We start from the raw sequence: 12,596 nt of genomic DNA, 5'->3' as shown, positions 1-12,596 counted from the left end.
TTTTGCAATTTGGCATCCCCTCTAGTCATTTGTTGGCTGAGATGCGTACCGCCGTTGTCGTGGGCATTGCTAGACATGGGGGCAAAAGACCTTGTTCCTTCCTAGCTTGGGCGATACTGGGCGAGTAGTCGGCAACCGATTATCACATTGAAAAACTAATCATAATTTTCATATATACACGCTACGCTGTATGATGATCGTCATAGTACTGAAGTTCGAGCTACTTCTTTGAAATCTCTCATCGGTATTTCATTTACTTGAGTAACTATCAAATGTAAAAGAACACCTCTGATTTTAAGCAAGAATCAGTGGAAAATACAGTACTCATGGTAGTTATTACCTTCTTCAGCTCAACTTTTGCAGGGGGTTCTTTGTAGAAACTTGGCATAGGCATAGCTTTGACCGTCAAACTCTTTCTCAGTTGCTTTATTTCTGCATATTGATTTTCCTGTTGTCGAAACCCAGAAGATAAAAAGACAGGCAGTTCCTGTTGGCATGTATTTTCTCTTCTATCTTTGAAAAGAACTGATAAGCAAGATCAAATACCAACATTCACATCATGCTTTGATGAATAAAAAATTTGAATCCCAAACAATTTATGATGAATATACATTATCTACGTCTTTTCGTTTTTCAGCGCGTTCTTCCAACCTAAAGATGGGGACATTGTTCTTCTGCTGTGACGGAGGAGTAGCAGTTCTAATTAAAGTACCGCAAAACTAGAAGAAACATAGAAAAAAATGAAGATAAATGGCTTGATCTAATGAGCATTACGATGAAATGGTGGATGGAGCATCCTCCTCCTTCATGGTCAATGATACATTGTTGCCACTCTCTGCATTTATCTCAATCGATCTGCAACTATTACTGATTTAAATACTCGATAAGTGAATGCAGGCACTTGAGAAAATCTTTGATTACAATTAAAAGGAACAATCTCAAATAGACCAAGATCACCCATTAGGTGCTAAGTTGGCTGCAGTACCATTAGTGGATGCATGTTTCACAGGATGAATGTAAGATTACAGTTCAAAAAGAAATGTTATTCAAAGAATCAAGAATTGATGACGTAGGAAATTAGAACTAGAAATGTTTTTTTAACTGTAGATTGACGACGGCTTGAACCAGATGGTAACGTTGTTCTTCTGCCAGTTGCCTTAGGAAACGACACCTTCTCGGATGAGTTCAAACGTGAACCAGAACTGGAGTCCACTTCTGAATCTCTGGACTGGGCTTTCGTCATAACGCAGGTGTTCCTATTGGGTTCGATAGATTCTTGACCAAGTTTTTGGTTTTGAGGAAATTATTATTAGAATCTTTAATCTTATTTGGTGATTTGGTACCCAACTTTTCGACTTCTGCTGCAGTTGTTATGCAACCATTTTGTTTCTCTTTAGTCACTTGATTTGGTTCAGTGCTACTAGTAATCTCGTTGTTTAGATCAAGAACAGAGCCTTCCCCATCAAGGATAACTTTTTTCTCATCCTCAATAGGAACCCCACATTCGGTCTCCATTTCCAGTAAATTTTAGCTCTAAACCAAGTAAGCAAAGGCAACTGTAAATTATCAAACTAGCGATGGATCAATAACCGTAAAGAATCCAATGGTGCACGAATCGAGAAACAGGGCATATAGAGAAAAGTATTTTAACTTATAACTGTAGCATTACCTAGTGTGAGGATCCATGCTGCGACAAACGAAACACAACAAATGATCTGTATCGAAGTTGAATGATGCTTTCTATCGTATGTGGTTCCTTCCACAAGGTGAGAGGTTTCCTTTCATTCATGGAGAATTTCAAGTGTTTTTTTTTAAAAATAAACAAATGGACTGGTTCTTGGGCATTGGAGCGAAATGTCTAAATTACCCCTGTCCTAACTACCCCTAACTGCCACTCAAACTTCCTAGGAAAAAGGATGAAGAAAAATGAGAAATTATGTATCCACATTCAGTTTATTACAACAACAAAAAAGAGAGAGTGAAAGTCTGCATAAGTTATTTGCACTATCCATCTATAACATCAAGAAACAAGATTTAACTAATTTTATGTATAACTCATATGATTTACGTGGACCTCATATGAAAATCATGTGTGACCACATTTGGATCATTCCTCTGCAATGAAAACTGTAGGGTCGAAAGACAACTTATTTGCATATGAAATATAACTTATTGTGATAAAAATATATATAAAAATTTATCAAATCAAACTACACAACATATGCCATGTAATTAATCAAACCAGTCAACTATACACTTTTAATGAGATATATTCTTGTTTCTTGTTTCCATGCAACATGAACTGCATAAAAATGCATTGGAGCCCAACATCGTGTCAAAAACTCCTACCCTTCCGATCCAATGAATTACAGGAGTTGCTTCCTTCCCTCTTTAGTTCCCAGAAATAGAATGGAAGCAACAATACCGATATTTCTCGTTTCTTGTTTTAGCCTTGACATGTCCATTCGTCTTGTTTGCACTAGCATTCACGGCATGATTCTCTGTCGTCTTCTCACGGAATGGCGATTCAGTTCTCTGGTCCATAAAGGAGCCTGAAGCAACATGCTTGGCGTGAGAGGAGGATTTATCCTGTGAAGCTGGTGCATTGTGGCTATGGTTTGTTCCCTTTGAGTAATGTGTGGACTCTTCAAGCCTGAAGTAAGATTTTAACGAGAAAAATCAGAGCAGAGTAGGTTTGGCTCAACTTGATATTGTCTACTTCGAGTACCGAACTATATTTGGTTTCAAGAAAGCGAAACTAAATCATGGTATTATTTCTTCGTCAGAACAGAAGGTGCTTTGATTATGGAACTTGATGGAAACCATAAATAATTAAGGTCGAAAAGGTAATGTGAAATGTGGGGTAAGGGTAGTACCTAGCAGAACAATTACGCAAACAAGCATTATTTTTTACCGACATTTGTTGTCTAACGGCCAATTTCATGTTAATTACTCCATAAAATATATTACCTGGAAGTCGTTTCTTATATAAAAATAATAATAATAAACTAAAATAAAAAAATATACTACCTGGAAGCATGATGGTCAGAGCTGTTTCTGAGTTCTTGTGAGGTCGTTTCTGTTGGTCCTGTTCTTGAGGATTCACAATTTTCGCTTTTTCTGCACATCCGATCAGCTTCAGAGCCCAGAGATTCTTCCACATCACATTTTTCTAAATTAACTCTTGTATGGATTTTGGGATGAAAGATTCCCTGGTTACCATTAGTCTCCCGATACATGTAAATGATCTTTTCCAATGTTCCGAGAGCTTGTTCAACCTCTTGACTGACAATCGCATTCTTCGTCTTTAAAGTTTCTGCAATTTCATGGGTGGTTAATGAAATTTGTTCTAGCTCTTGGCCTGTAACGATTTCCTTGTCAGCCCTTTCTGTAAGTTCACTACTTGAATCATCACACGATTTCTGAACATTATTGAGTAATAATTTGCTTCCTTTAGTATCATTTTCATCAAACTCCTCAATTTCATCAATTGTATTTCTACCTACACTCACTACATACTCTGAGGCAATAACAGAGTCATCACGACCGTTATTCGACTCAGAATGATTACGTTCCAATTCTTTTGTCCCTTTTTGTCTAAGCTCAATGGACATGCTTTGTTTCAGATTTTCTTGTTCGGGGGATTCATACAATGTATTTCCCATAAAAAGAGCCTCACGGACACGACAGTACAAGGGGTCGTTCAAGGCCTCAAGAAATTTTTCATCGCCTTGAGAAACAGCAGCAACTTCCTGTAGTTGGCCCAGACTAATAAAGATAAGAGGGCTGCCAACGAACTAACTGAAGAAAAATAATATCCTGGCGTTCATTTGATTAAAGGGACGTACAGTATATCCAGATTTTTCCACTCATTATTAATCATATGATCATAATCAATCGAAAGACACCTTTACACAAATCAATTTTCAAAAGTTACCTTTTTGTAGAGCTTAAAACCACTACCTAAAAGCTGCCTCGAGATAAAATTGATTAATGCTGGAGGAACGAAGTCCAACTTGATATCCATGTTTGCAATTGTCCTGCAAAACTGGGAACACTGTGACCAGAGTCGGGGTGATTGAGCAAAGATTATATTCGAAAATGAAATAATGACACTAATTTCTGAACTGTTTTACACTCGCTCTAATTTTGTTGTTCACTTGAAATGGGGATGGAAAAGAAAAACTCACAGACCAATTTTTTTGTTTATCTCCTTAATCTAACAAGCATAATCATCATCACAAAAAAAAGTGTAGAAATGATGCGTACACATCATGAACCTTCTTGAATTGATCATGGTTTAATGTTATAAAAATCAGAACCTTAGAACGAAACACTGGCTGTTAAATTATAACTTAAATAGAAAGGAGAAAACAGTATGACGGTCATTCAGTTAGCCAACTTAGCTAAGCAAACATGCCCAGACATTGATACTGTGCATTCCGCGTGCATCAATCGTCCATATCAAAACTCATACACCCATTTTTCGAAAGCATTATAGCAAAAATTGATTTCTACATGTTTTTATGCACATGTACTTTCCAGGTCTAAGGCAAGAGTGATGATATACACAAACTAGGATGATGAAATAGTTTTATGTTGTACCTGAAGAAGCTTCTATCTGCGGTAACTTTCTGTAAAGCAAAACCTCCCACCAAGCCTATTCTTACTACATCCTGTGCGTCAGGTATCCCGTCTCGAGTGAACCCATGAGTACGTATATCAATAGTCTCTGAGTCAGATATCTGAAAATTTATCAAATATTTCATATTTCTAATAAAGAAGAGAGTCATTTGTCTCACAAAGAAATAATGATAATTTACCGAGTTCAAAAGCACCACGATTAGACCATCCTCGAAATACTCAAATGTAAAACCATGTAGTAAAGCCTCTCTACTGGAAAGCGGCCACGGAACCTTCATCCTTTCTTCCAAATAATTGGGAAAATATCAGCATTTTATAGCCGTGGTCCACATCCAAAACTACTGCAAAAATTACGAGTAGCAACACATTACCTCACCAATGATATGTTTTCACTGGTTCTGATTCTTCGTAAACATTGGGATGAGACGACTTTGAATGTTGGAATTGAAATTTGAGGCAACCTGGAAGGATCAAAGCTGGCAGCATTATTATAGATTCAAACACAGAAGAAATAAATCTCTATTACAATCTTCCAAATATTTATTTTCATCTCATTTTTCATATCTTCTGATAAAATCATTACATCTAATTACCATTTCCCAAGAAAACTCAAACATTATAATATACACTGACTCAATTTAATATTTTAAGATACCCAAAAACTAAACATATATCATGAACTTGGAATCGACAGAAATGAAACCAAACATTGCCATAGAAGTTAACTGTTACCATTTTTGATAGAGACCTGACTCCCATGAAATACAGAGACCTGTCAGAGATGAAGAAATGTCTTCACAATTTTGTGTGATCCATAAAGTGATAATGCATTTAATAACATTTTGAAAAAGGGTAATATCTGAGTATTTTTAAGTTTATCTTACAAACATCGAGAGGTCCATCCACATAGCCTTCAATAAGCAGTGAATGGAATGGAGTGCCCTCTGGTCCTTCTCGATACATAACTCGAAATTCTTCTGTTTCTTCTTTTACCTAAATAAAAGAATGTTAAACATATTTTCCACTCTAAACTGCTAAACCCAATAAGATGTATATCCACAGTTAATGATAACGTAAATCAATATGAGCCATCATGGATAATCAACTAACAAACTAGAAAAAACGAGTTTTCAAAAGCTAGATAAAATTTCCCGGTCCAGATAGGACTAAAGTTAAAATATAGGAAAGCCAAAATGTCAAATTTAATCTTTCAGAACTTTCACACGCCAAATGTGGAATGCTAAGGTGAGAAATTTGTCATGAAAGCTTCAATAAAAAGACGCACCAACAGCAATTTCCACATGAACAGAAGAAAAAAGATAGAAGGGAGATGTTCTTGATCGAGTTAGTATTAGAAAGATTGCAGGAAAAAAAAAAGATTTGGCAAAGGGAAAATGGACAGCATACTTTCCAACCACGATTTAAATCCTTGCTGCTTGATTTTGTTGCACTTCTCAACATTTCTAGGAAGTCGGAAACTTCCTTGCTTTTTCTTTCCACCACATTATCCAGGTATTCTGAAAGTAATGTAACTGACATAATAATATTCGACAGAACATAAACTTTGCACATTAATAGTAAAGCCATGTATCAGAAAACTCAGTTATCAAAAAACAAACCTTCAAACTGCAAATATGATGACTCTAAAATTTGATTCTTCAGAAGGGTCTTAATTGTCTCATCATTTGTCAAGTCAGGAGATGCCAAGGTGTTATCCAGTTTGCTTCTATAATCAGATATATCACCTTTCCTCTCCATATTTGCTTTCAAAACAAAAGGGGGAAACTCCCACGGAATATCTAATGATCAAAACAAACAAATTGATTTTTATTGATCATGGACATACAAGTGCACTACAACAAAACCAAATATAGTTTTTCTAGTCCAAACTAAAAGGGAATAATCTGTCAGCCAGAAAACAACCTAGAAAACACAAAATTAAAAACCAACAGTCTGAGAATTTTTCAAATCACCATATTCTATACTATGATATAAGATAAAAAGAAGCCATCGATGCCGTTACTGTGAACAGATATAACTATTTACATTATGACACATTTAAACGTGTTCATACTTTCCAAAACAATAAGATGTGACCATAATACAGAAACGGGCCATAAAATCAACCGTAGCAGTACAAGAAATGAATAGTTCCACAAATTCTTGCTGAAGATCTAATCTTTAAAGCACCCAATGATATAGGACTCCAAACAGAATCATACTCAATCTACTTATTGTTTGAATAACCTTCAAACAGCATATTGATCATCTCTACATATCTCATAAGCAAAATCAATCCGAATCAATAAATGGCCATAAAAGCAGGTAAACTCTCACTAGCAGCCCTTGTATTCAACAGAAACCCAATAGATTTACTAAACGTCGGATGCAAGAAAATTGCAAATCGCAAACAGAGATGATCGCAAGAGGAGTCGAGTCAATATCAGCTGATACTATACAAGCCTAAAATGGGTCTTTCTTGAACACCACGAATTTGCAGACACGAGGCAGAATGAAATGATGCGGCATCAAATTCTTGAGAACTTCGTAGGAACACAATCTGTTGAGTTGAATATTCTTCGTACTTGGAAAAATTCAGTAATGTATTTAATGCAATTGAATGGAACTCATCGAAAAGCAGGAATCTTTAAATCCGGAATTATTGAATAATTTATATTGTCTAAAAAAAATTGGTGAATAATTTTCGACTGCTTAGAATTTTTTTGGTACAGATTCGAAGAAAGATCAATATGACAACTGAATTTGACGATTTTAAGCTGATTGAAATCGAACTAAGTGTGACATATTTACTTGTTACTAGTAAAATTAATCATAACTATTTCCAATCTTGTGGTAATTATCGTCAATTAGAAGGTTTCTTGTGAGACGGTCTCACGAATCTTTATCCGTGAGATCATCAACCCTACTAATATTTATAATAAAAGTAATACTCTTACCATAAAAAATAATATTTTTTCATGAATGTCCCAAGTAAAATATCAGTCTCACAAAATATAATCCGTGAGACCGTCTCACACACGTTTTTGTCATCGATAATTTAAGCAACTTGTTGTACGTATAATGAAATATGCATTTAGAGATGGATAGAAAATTTTGACAAAGTTCCACTTTGATATACCAGTAACTTTTGGAAAAATATAATTTGCAATAATTTATTGTCGGCTTCCAGTCCATCAATCCCAATCATAGTTGTAATAAATAGGCAGTTGTTGACTTTTGGTACATAATTGGTTGGCGTACCACGCTTGTATCTATATATATATAGATTGATTTACCATGTAAAAATATAAAAACCTAAATAAATCTAAATTCTACATTATTTTCTTTAAACTAATAACCCTAGCCTATCAAAACTCATTTTAGCAGTTGAAGATTATACGGGATAATTTGATTTAGGACAAAAGCTACTCGAGGAAGAAACAGCAGGCAAGGCATAAAACACACATTCAAACAAAAAACCAAAAAGAGCAAATAAAGGAATTTGTGTCCTGTGTCTTAAAACAATGAAGTAATTGTACAGCTTAGCTTTGTCCTTCGTTTTTCCTATATCTAATGATCTCGACGCCAAGGTAGTCAACAGGGCCAACCACAGCAACATGTGGCTTTCCTACCTGTACACGAACTGCAGATATCTGGGGGAACTTGCACAAAGTTGAGGAAGCTATCAGCTGAGCTACGGATTCGAGAAGATTGTGAGGTGAACCCTCGACGATTTCTTTAACTATGCTGCACGAACATGGTCAAGTTATCAAAGAATCAACTTAACTCACACGGGCAAGATCAAAGACTGCGATAACTTTTAGCTAAATCATCAGAAATAAATTATGCAATTGTTAGATAAGACAACATTTACATAGTGAAACTGTTAAAGAATACAAAGATTCAATGTCGAACTTTAGGAGGCCAGACTCCCCCATTTCAAATTCATTCATGTCTAAACTGGGGAGATAAATCGTAGTTATGACTCACCGGTATATAGCAGTATAACTGATGGTATCTGATAGGTCATCCGATTTACCGGCAGCCTGAAGATCCATCCAGGCATCTACATCTATCAAGAATTTCTGACCCAACACCCGTTCTTCGGGCTTTACCCCGTGGAACCCATGGAACTTTAAACCCCTTAATACAAGCTTGTCACCCATTGTTGTTTCTACATAAGCTGCGGCCCCAACAAGTAAAACCGAAGGCTAGCATTAGAACACACTACTTAGGTCAAACCGAAGGTTTAGCGACGGTCAAACCGTCGCTAAGCCTTCCGTTTTTTTGTAGGCTAGCATTAGAACACGACTAATAAGAATTAAAAGTGTTTTTCAAGTCAAAAAGTGCAGAGAATAGGCTCAGGAGTACATGATCTAAAAATTTTTTTGCACTGGAGTTCGACTGAAATTTTCAGCTCGAACCCGAGCTCAAAAATGATTTTTCAAGCTCATTCGCAGATTCTCTGATCATGTGTCTTAGGTCTTGGCTAATAAATTCACGGATTCTCCAGATAACAATAACACAAAGAAGACAGCACTCAACAAATAACACAAATTTCAAAAAATAATAATAATTAACTTCATATTTGTGTTCTCTCCCGAAAGAAGGTTATCAAGTCAAATGCCAAAAATAAGAAAACCCATCTCCAGATTCGAAAAACTGTAAAACCGAACCCTTCTTCATATCTCCAGGTAGGACACATGTTGGAAGGTAGGGTTTTGGAGTAATACTAGAATTAGATTTCAAAATCAACTCTCCCAAAACCCAAATTGAACACGGGAAAATCCTCTGAACAAATTATAAGCAAACTGCGATTGCGTTGGAGTGCGACATTGAGCATGTGCGAATAGTTTAACCAAAAGCTCGAGCCGATTCACCTCAACTACATACATCACAGAGATTACGTTGCACAGAGAAGATAGCTAGCGCTCACCATTACCGGATGACGTCATGAGGATGGGATTCGCCGGTCAGACTACAGAGCGTTGTCCTTTCAGTTTTACTGCACTGTATTTCATTTTCTCAATGGGCCTTATCCACAAAACCCGAGTCAGAGTAAGACCGAGATTCTGATTTACATTTTTTTTTTTGGCAAATCAGACATTAAGTATTAATTAAATCAACAATAATTACATCCATCAACTACGATGGGCAAAAATCCTCCATCAAACATGAACGAGAAGGATGAGATAAAGCAAAATGCGCTAAACAATGCACTAACTTGTTTGCATTTCTACTAACATGATCTAATTTTTTAAATCTACCAGAAGTTAAGATATCCAATATGTTCGAGACTAACAGTCCTTGATGATTGCGAGCCTCAGACTTCGACGTCACCTCTTTAACAGCATTACAGGAGTCCGAGAAGACCCAACATCAGAATCCTTAGCTCAGCTGATTGCTTCCTCAAGTGGAAAAAAGTATAGAAGACTAGACGGGCGTGGACAACAAGAGAGGAAGAAATTCTTCTTCAAGCGTTGAAAGAAGCTATAAGTCACGGTTAGAAGAGCGAGAATGGATTTCGAATTGGTTATTTGAGTTTTTAGAAGATGCCATGAAGAAAACCTTCCCGAATACATATTTGCGGGCCAATCCTCACATCAATTCAAAAATTCATGTGTGGAAAAAGTCTCATGGTACATTGATGAAATTGCTAAGCAAGAGCGGAATAGGTTGGAATGAAACTGAAAAAATGATTGCCGTCACAAATAAAGCATGGGAACCCCTTGAGAAGGTAAATATGTAAAGACTTTTCATTAAGCTTCAAAGTATACTTTTGTTCCTTCTCTAGTATCAAACTAATCAGCACTCACTTCCTATATGGAGATGATAATGTGATGTTGTAGTTTATGTAATGAACATATATATCTACTATGCTACTATGATTGCACAATTTTTTTGTGCTATATATCAATTAGTTTTCATTCATTTGTTCGCACATATTGACCAGCAGTGTCCATAGGATGCGGTATAGGTGTTGGCCATTTTATAATGATTGGTGTGAGATTTTGGACAGTGAGAAAATGAAATACAGTGCAGTAAAACTGAAAGGACAGCGCTCTGTAGTCTGACCGGCGAATCCCATCCTCATGACGTCATCCGGTAATGGTGAGCGCTAGCTATCTTCTCTGTGCAACGTAATCTCTGTGATGTATGTAGTTGGGGTGAATCGGCTCGAGTTTTTGGTTAAACTATTCGCACATGCTCAATGACACACTCAAACGCAATCGCAGTTTGCTTATAATTGTTCAGAGGATTTTTCCGTGTTCACTTTGGGTTTGGGAGAGCTGATTTTGAAATCTAATTCCAGTATTACTCCAAAACCCTAACTTCCAACATGTGTCCTACCTGGAGATATGAAGAAAGGTTCGGTTTTACAGTTTTCGAATCTGGAGATGGGTTTTCTTATTTTTGGCATTTGACTTGATAACCTTCTTTCGGGAGGGGAACACAAATATGAAGTTAATTATTATTATTTTTGAAATTTGTGTGATTGTTGAGTGCTGTCTTCTTTGTGTTATTGTTATCTGGAGAATCCGTGAATTTATTAGCCAAGACCTAAGACACATGATCAGAGAATCTGCGAATGAGCTGGAAAAATCATTTTTGAGCTCGGGTTCGAGCTGAAAATTTCAGTCGAGCTCCAGTGCAAAAAATTTTTTAGATCATGTACTCCTGAGCCTATTCTCTGCACTTTTTGACTTGAAAAACACTTTAATTCCGCCGCTTAGTATAGCGGCGGTCTGTAACAAGTCCACCTGATTCACCGCGACGATAATAAAATTAATGTATTAAATTTACACAAATAAACTAATAAGTAAAATTAAATCATGTATTAAATTTTCTGTAAAAAAAAATTTTAAAACCTGATGTTGCGCGAATATATAGCTGCTTTCCACGTGACGGTGGAAAATCGCACGAGTAGCAAATCTACAAAATAAATACGAAATAGTTAGTACAAAATAAAAAACCGAAACTTCGAAAAATTTAAAGAGTTTGGTCTTTACCAGAGATAGGTGATAATCGGTCAAGAAATTGGTTCGAGAACCTCGGTATAAATAGAATCATAGCGACGGTCTAAGATAAAACCGTGCCTAGTTGCGACGGACAAAATTAAAACCGTCGCCAGTAGCGACAGCTTTTCCTAAACAGTCGCCGAGATCAGCGACGGTTTATTAAGAACCGTCGCCGATTTAATTCGGCGACGGTCTACCACAAAAACGTCGCCGATTCAGTCGGCGACGTTACCACAAACCGTCGCCGATTCAGATTTCTCCAAAATCGTACTAATTATATTACAGACAGTTTAATAAATCGTGGCTAAAAAAGCGACAGTTTTTCAAAAAACCGTGGCTTTAGAAACGACGGTTTTGTTTATACCGTCGTCTGTTTTTAGTAGCAACGGTTTATTAAAACCGTCGCAATGTATTGCGACGGTTTATTAAAACCGTCGCAATGTATTGCGACGGTTTATCAAAACGTGGTTAAAAAAGCGACGGTTTAAATAGACCGTGGCTAAAAAAGCGACGGTTTGTTTTTAAACCGTGGCTTTAGAAATGACGGTTTTGTTTATACAGTCGCCTGTTTTAGTAGCGACGGTTTATTAAAACCGTCGCAATTTATTACGACGGTTTATTAAAACGTCGCAATATATTGCGTCGGTTTATTAAATCGTGGCTAAAAAAGCGACGATTTATAGTAAATCGTGGCTAAAAAAGCGACGGTTTGTTTTTACCCGTGGCTAAAAAAGCGACGGTATTTATTAAACCGTCGCTTTTTTAATTTGGCGACGGGTTCTTAAAAAACCGTCGCTATATTGCGACGGTTATAATAAACCGTCGCACAAAAGGCGACGGTTTCTGTAAAAACCGTCGCTAAGCCTTCCGTTTTTTTGTAGTCTAGCATTAGAACACGACTAAATGAAATTAAAATTGTTTTTCAAAGTCAAA

At 36.5% G+C, this 12,596-nt stretch overlaps 2 protein-coding genes across 5 annotated transcripts; both read right to left on the bottom strand.

The window, feature by feature from the left end:
• Positions 1 to 2,192: 2,192 nt before the first annotated feature.
• Positions 2,193 to 7,356, bottom strand: LOC140804173 (uncharacterized). 3 transcript variants are annotated; one of them, XM_073160009.1, is made up of 11 exons: positions 6,892 to 7,356; positions 6,264 to 6,443; positions 6,052 to 6,176; positions 5,529 to 5,637; positions 5,377 to 5,416; positions 5,016 to 5,105; positions 4,824 to 4,923; positions 4,606 to 4,745; positions 3,938 to 4,040; positions 3,031 to 3,752; positions 2,193 to 2,653 (listed from the first exon to the last, which is right to left on the bottom strand). In XM_073160009.1, the coding sequence occupies exons 1-11, from the start codon at positions 6,926 to 6,928 to the stop codon at positions 2,392 to 2,394; spliced, it is 1,908 nt and encodes a 635-aa protein (XP_073016110.1). In that variant the 5' UTR covers positions 6,929 to 7,356; the 3' UTR covers positions 2,193 to 2,391. The 3 variants fall into 3 exon arrangements, with proteins under 3 accessions (XP_073016110.1, XP_073016112.1, XP_073016111.1); XM_073160011.1 differs by having other exon boundaries at positions 6,982 to 7,354; XM_073160010.1 differs by having other exon boundaries at positions 2,195 to 2,653; positions 6,052 to 6,161; positions 6,892 to 7,352.
• Positions 7,357 to 8,038: 682 nt separating this feature from the next.
• Positions 8,039 to 11,614, bottom strand: LOC140804175 (dihydroneopterin aldolase 1-like). 2 transcript variants are annotated; one of them, XM_073160015.1, is made up of 3 exons: positions 11,514 to 11,614; positions 8,635 to 8,827; positions 8,039 to 8,391 (listed from the first exon to the last, which is right to left on the bottom strand). In XM_073160015.1, the coding sequence occupies exons 2-3, from the start codon at positions 8,808 to 8,810 to the stop codon at positions 8,187 to 8,189; spliced, it is 381 nt and encodes a 126-aa protein (XP_073016116.1). In that variant the 5' UTR covers positions 8,811 to 8,827; positions 11,514 to 11,614; the 3' UTR covers positions 8,039 to 8,186. The 2 variants fall into 2 exon arrangements, with proteins under 2 accessions (XP_073016116.1, XP_073016115.1); XM_073160014.1 differs by lacking the exon at positions 11,514 to 11,614 and adding an exon at positions 9,581 to 9,736.
• Between the last annotated feature and the right edge of the window lie 982 nt (positions 11,615 to 12,596).

The sequence above is a fragment of the Primulina eburnea genome, chromosome 11 (genome assembly GCF_022965805.1).
Source record: "Primulina eburnea isolate SZY01 chromosome 11, ASM2296580v1, whole genome shotgun sequence".
Classification (NCBI taxonomy): domain Eukaryota; kingdom Viridiplantae; phylum Streptophyta; class Magnoliopsida; order Lamiales; family Gesneriaceae; genus Primulina; species Primulina eburnea.
This window is presented reverse-complemented; position numbering and strand designations above follow the sequence as displayed.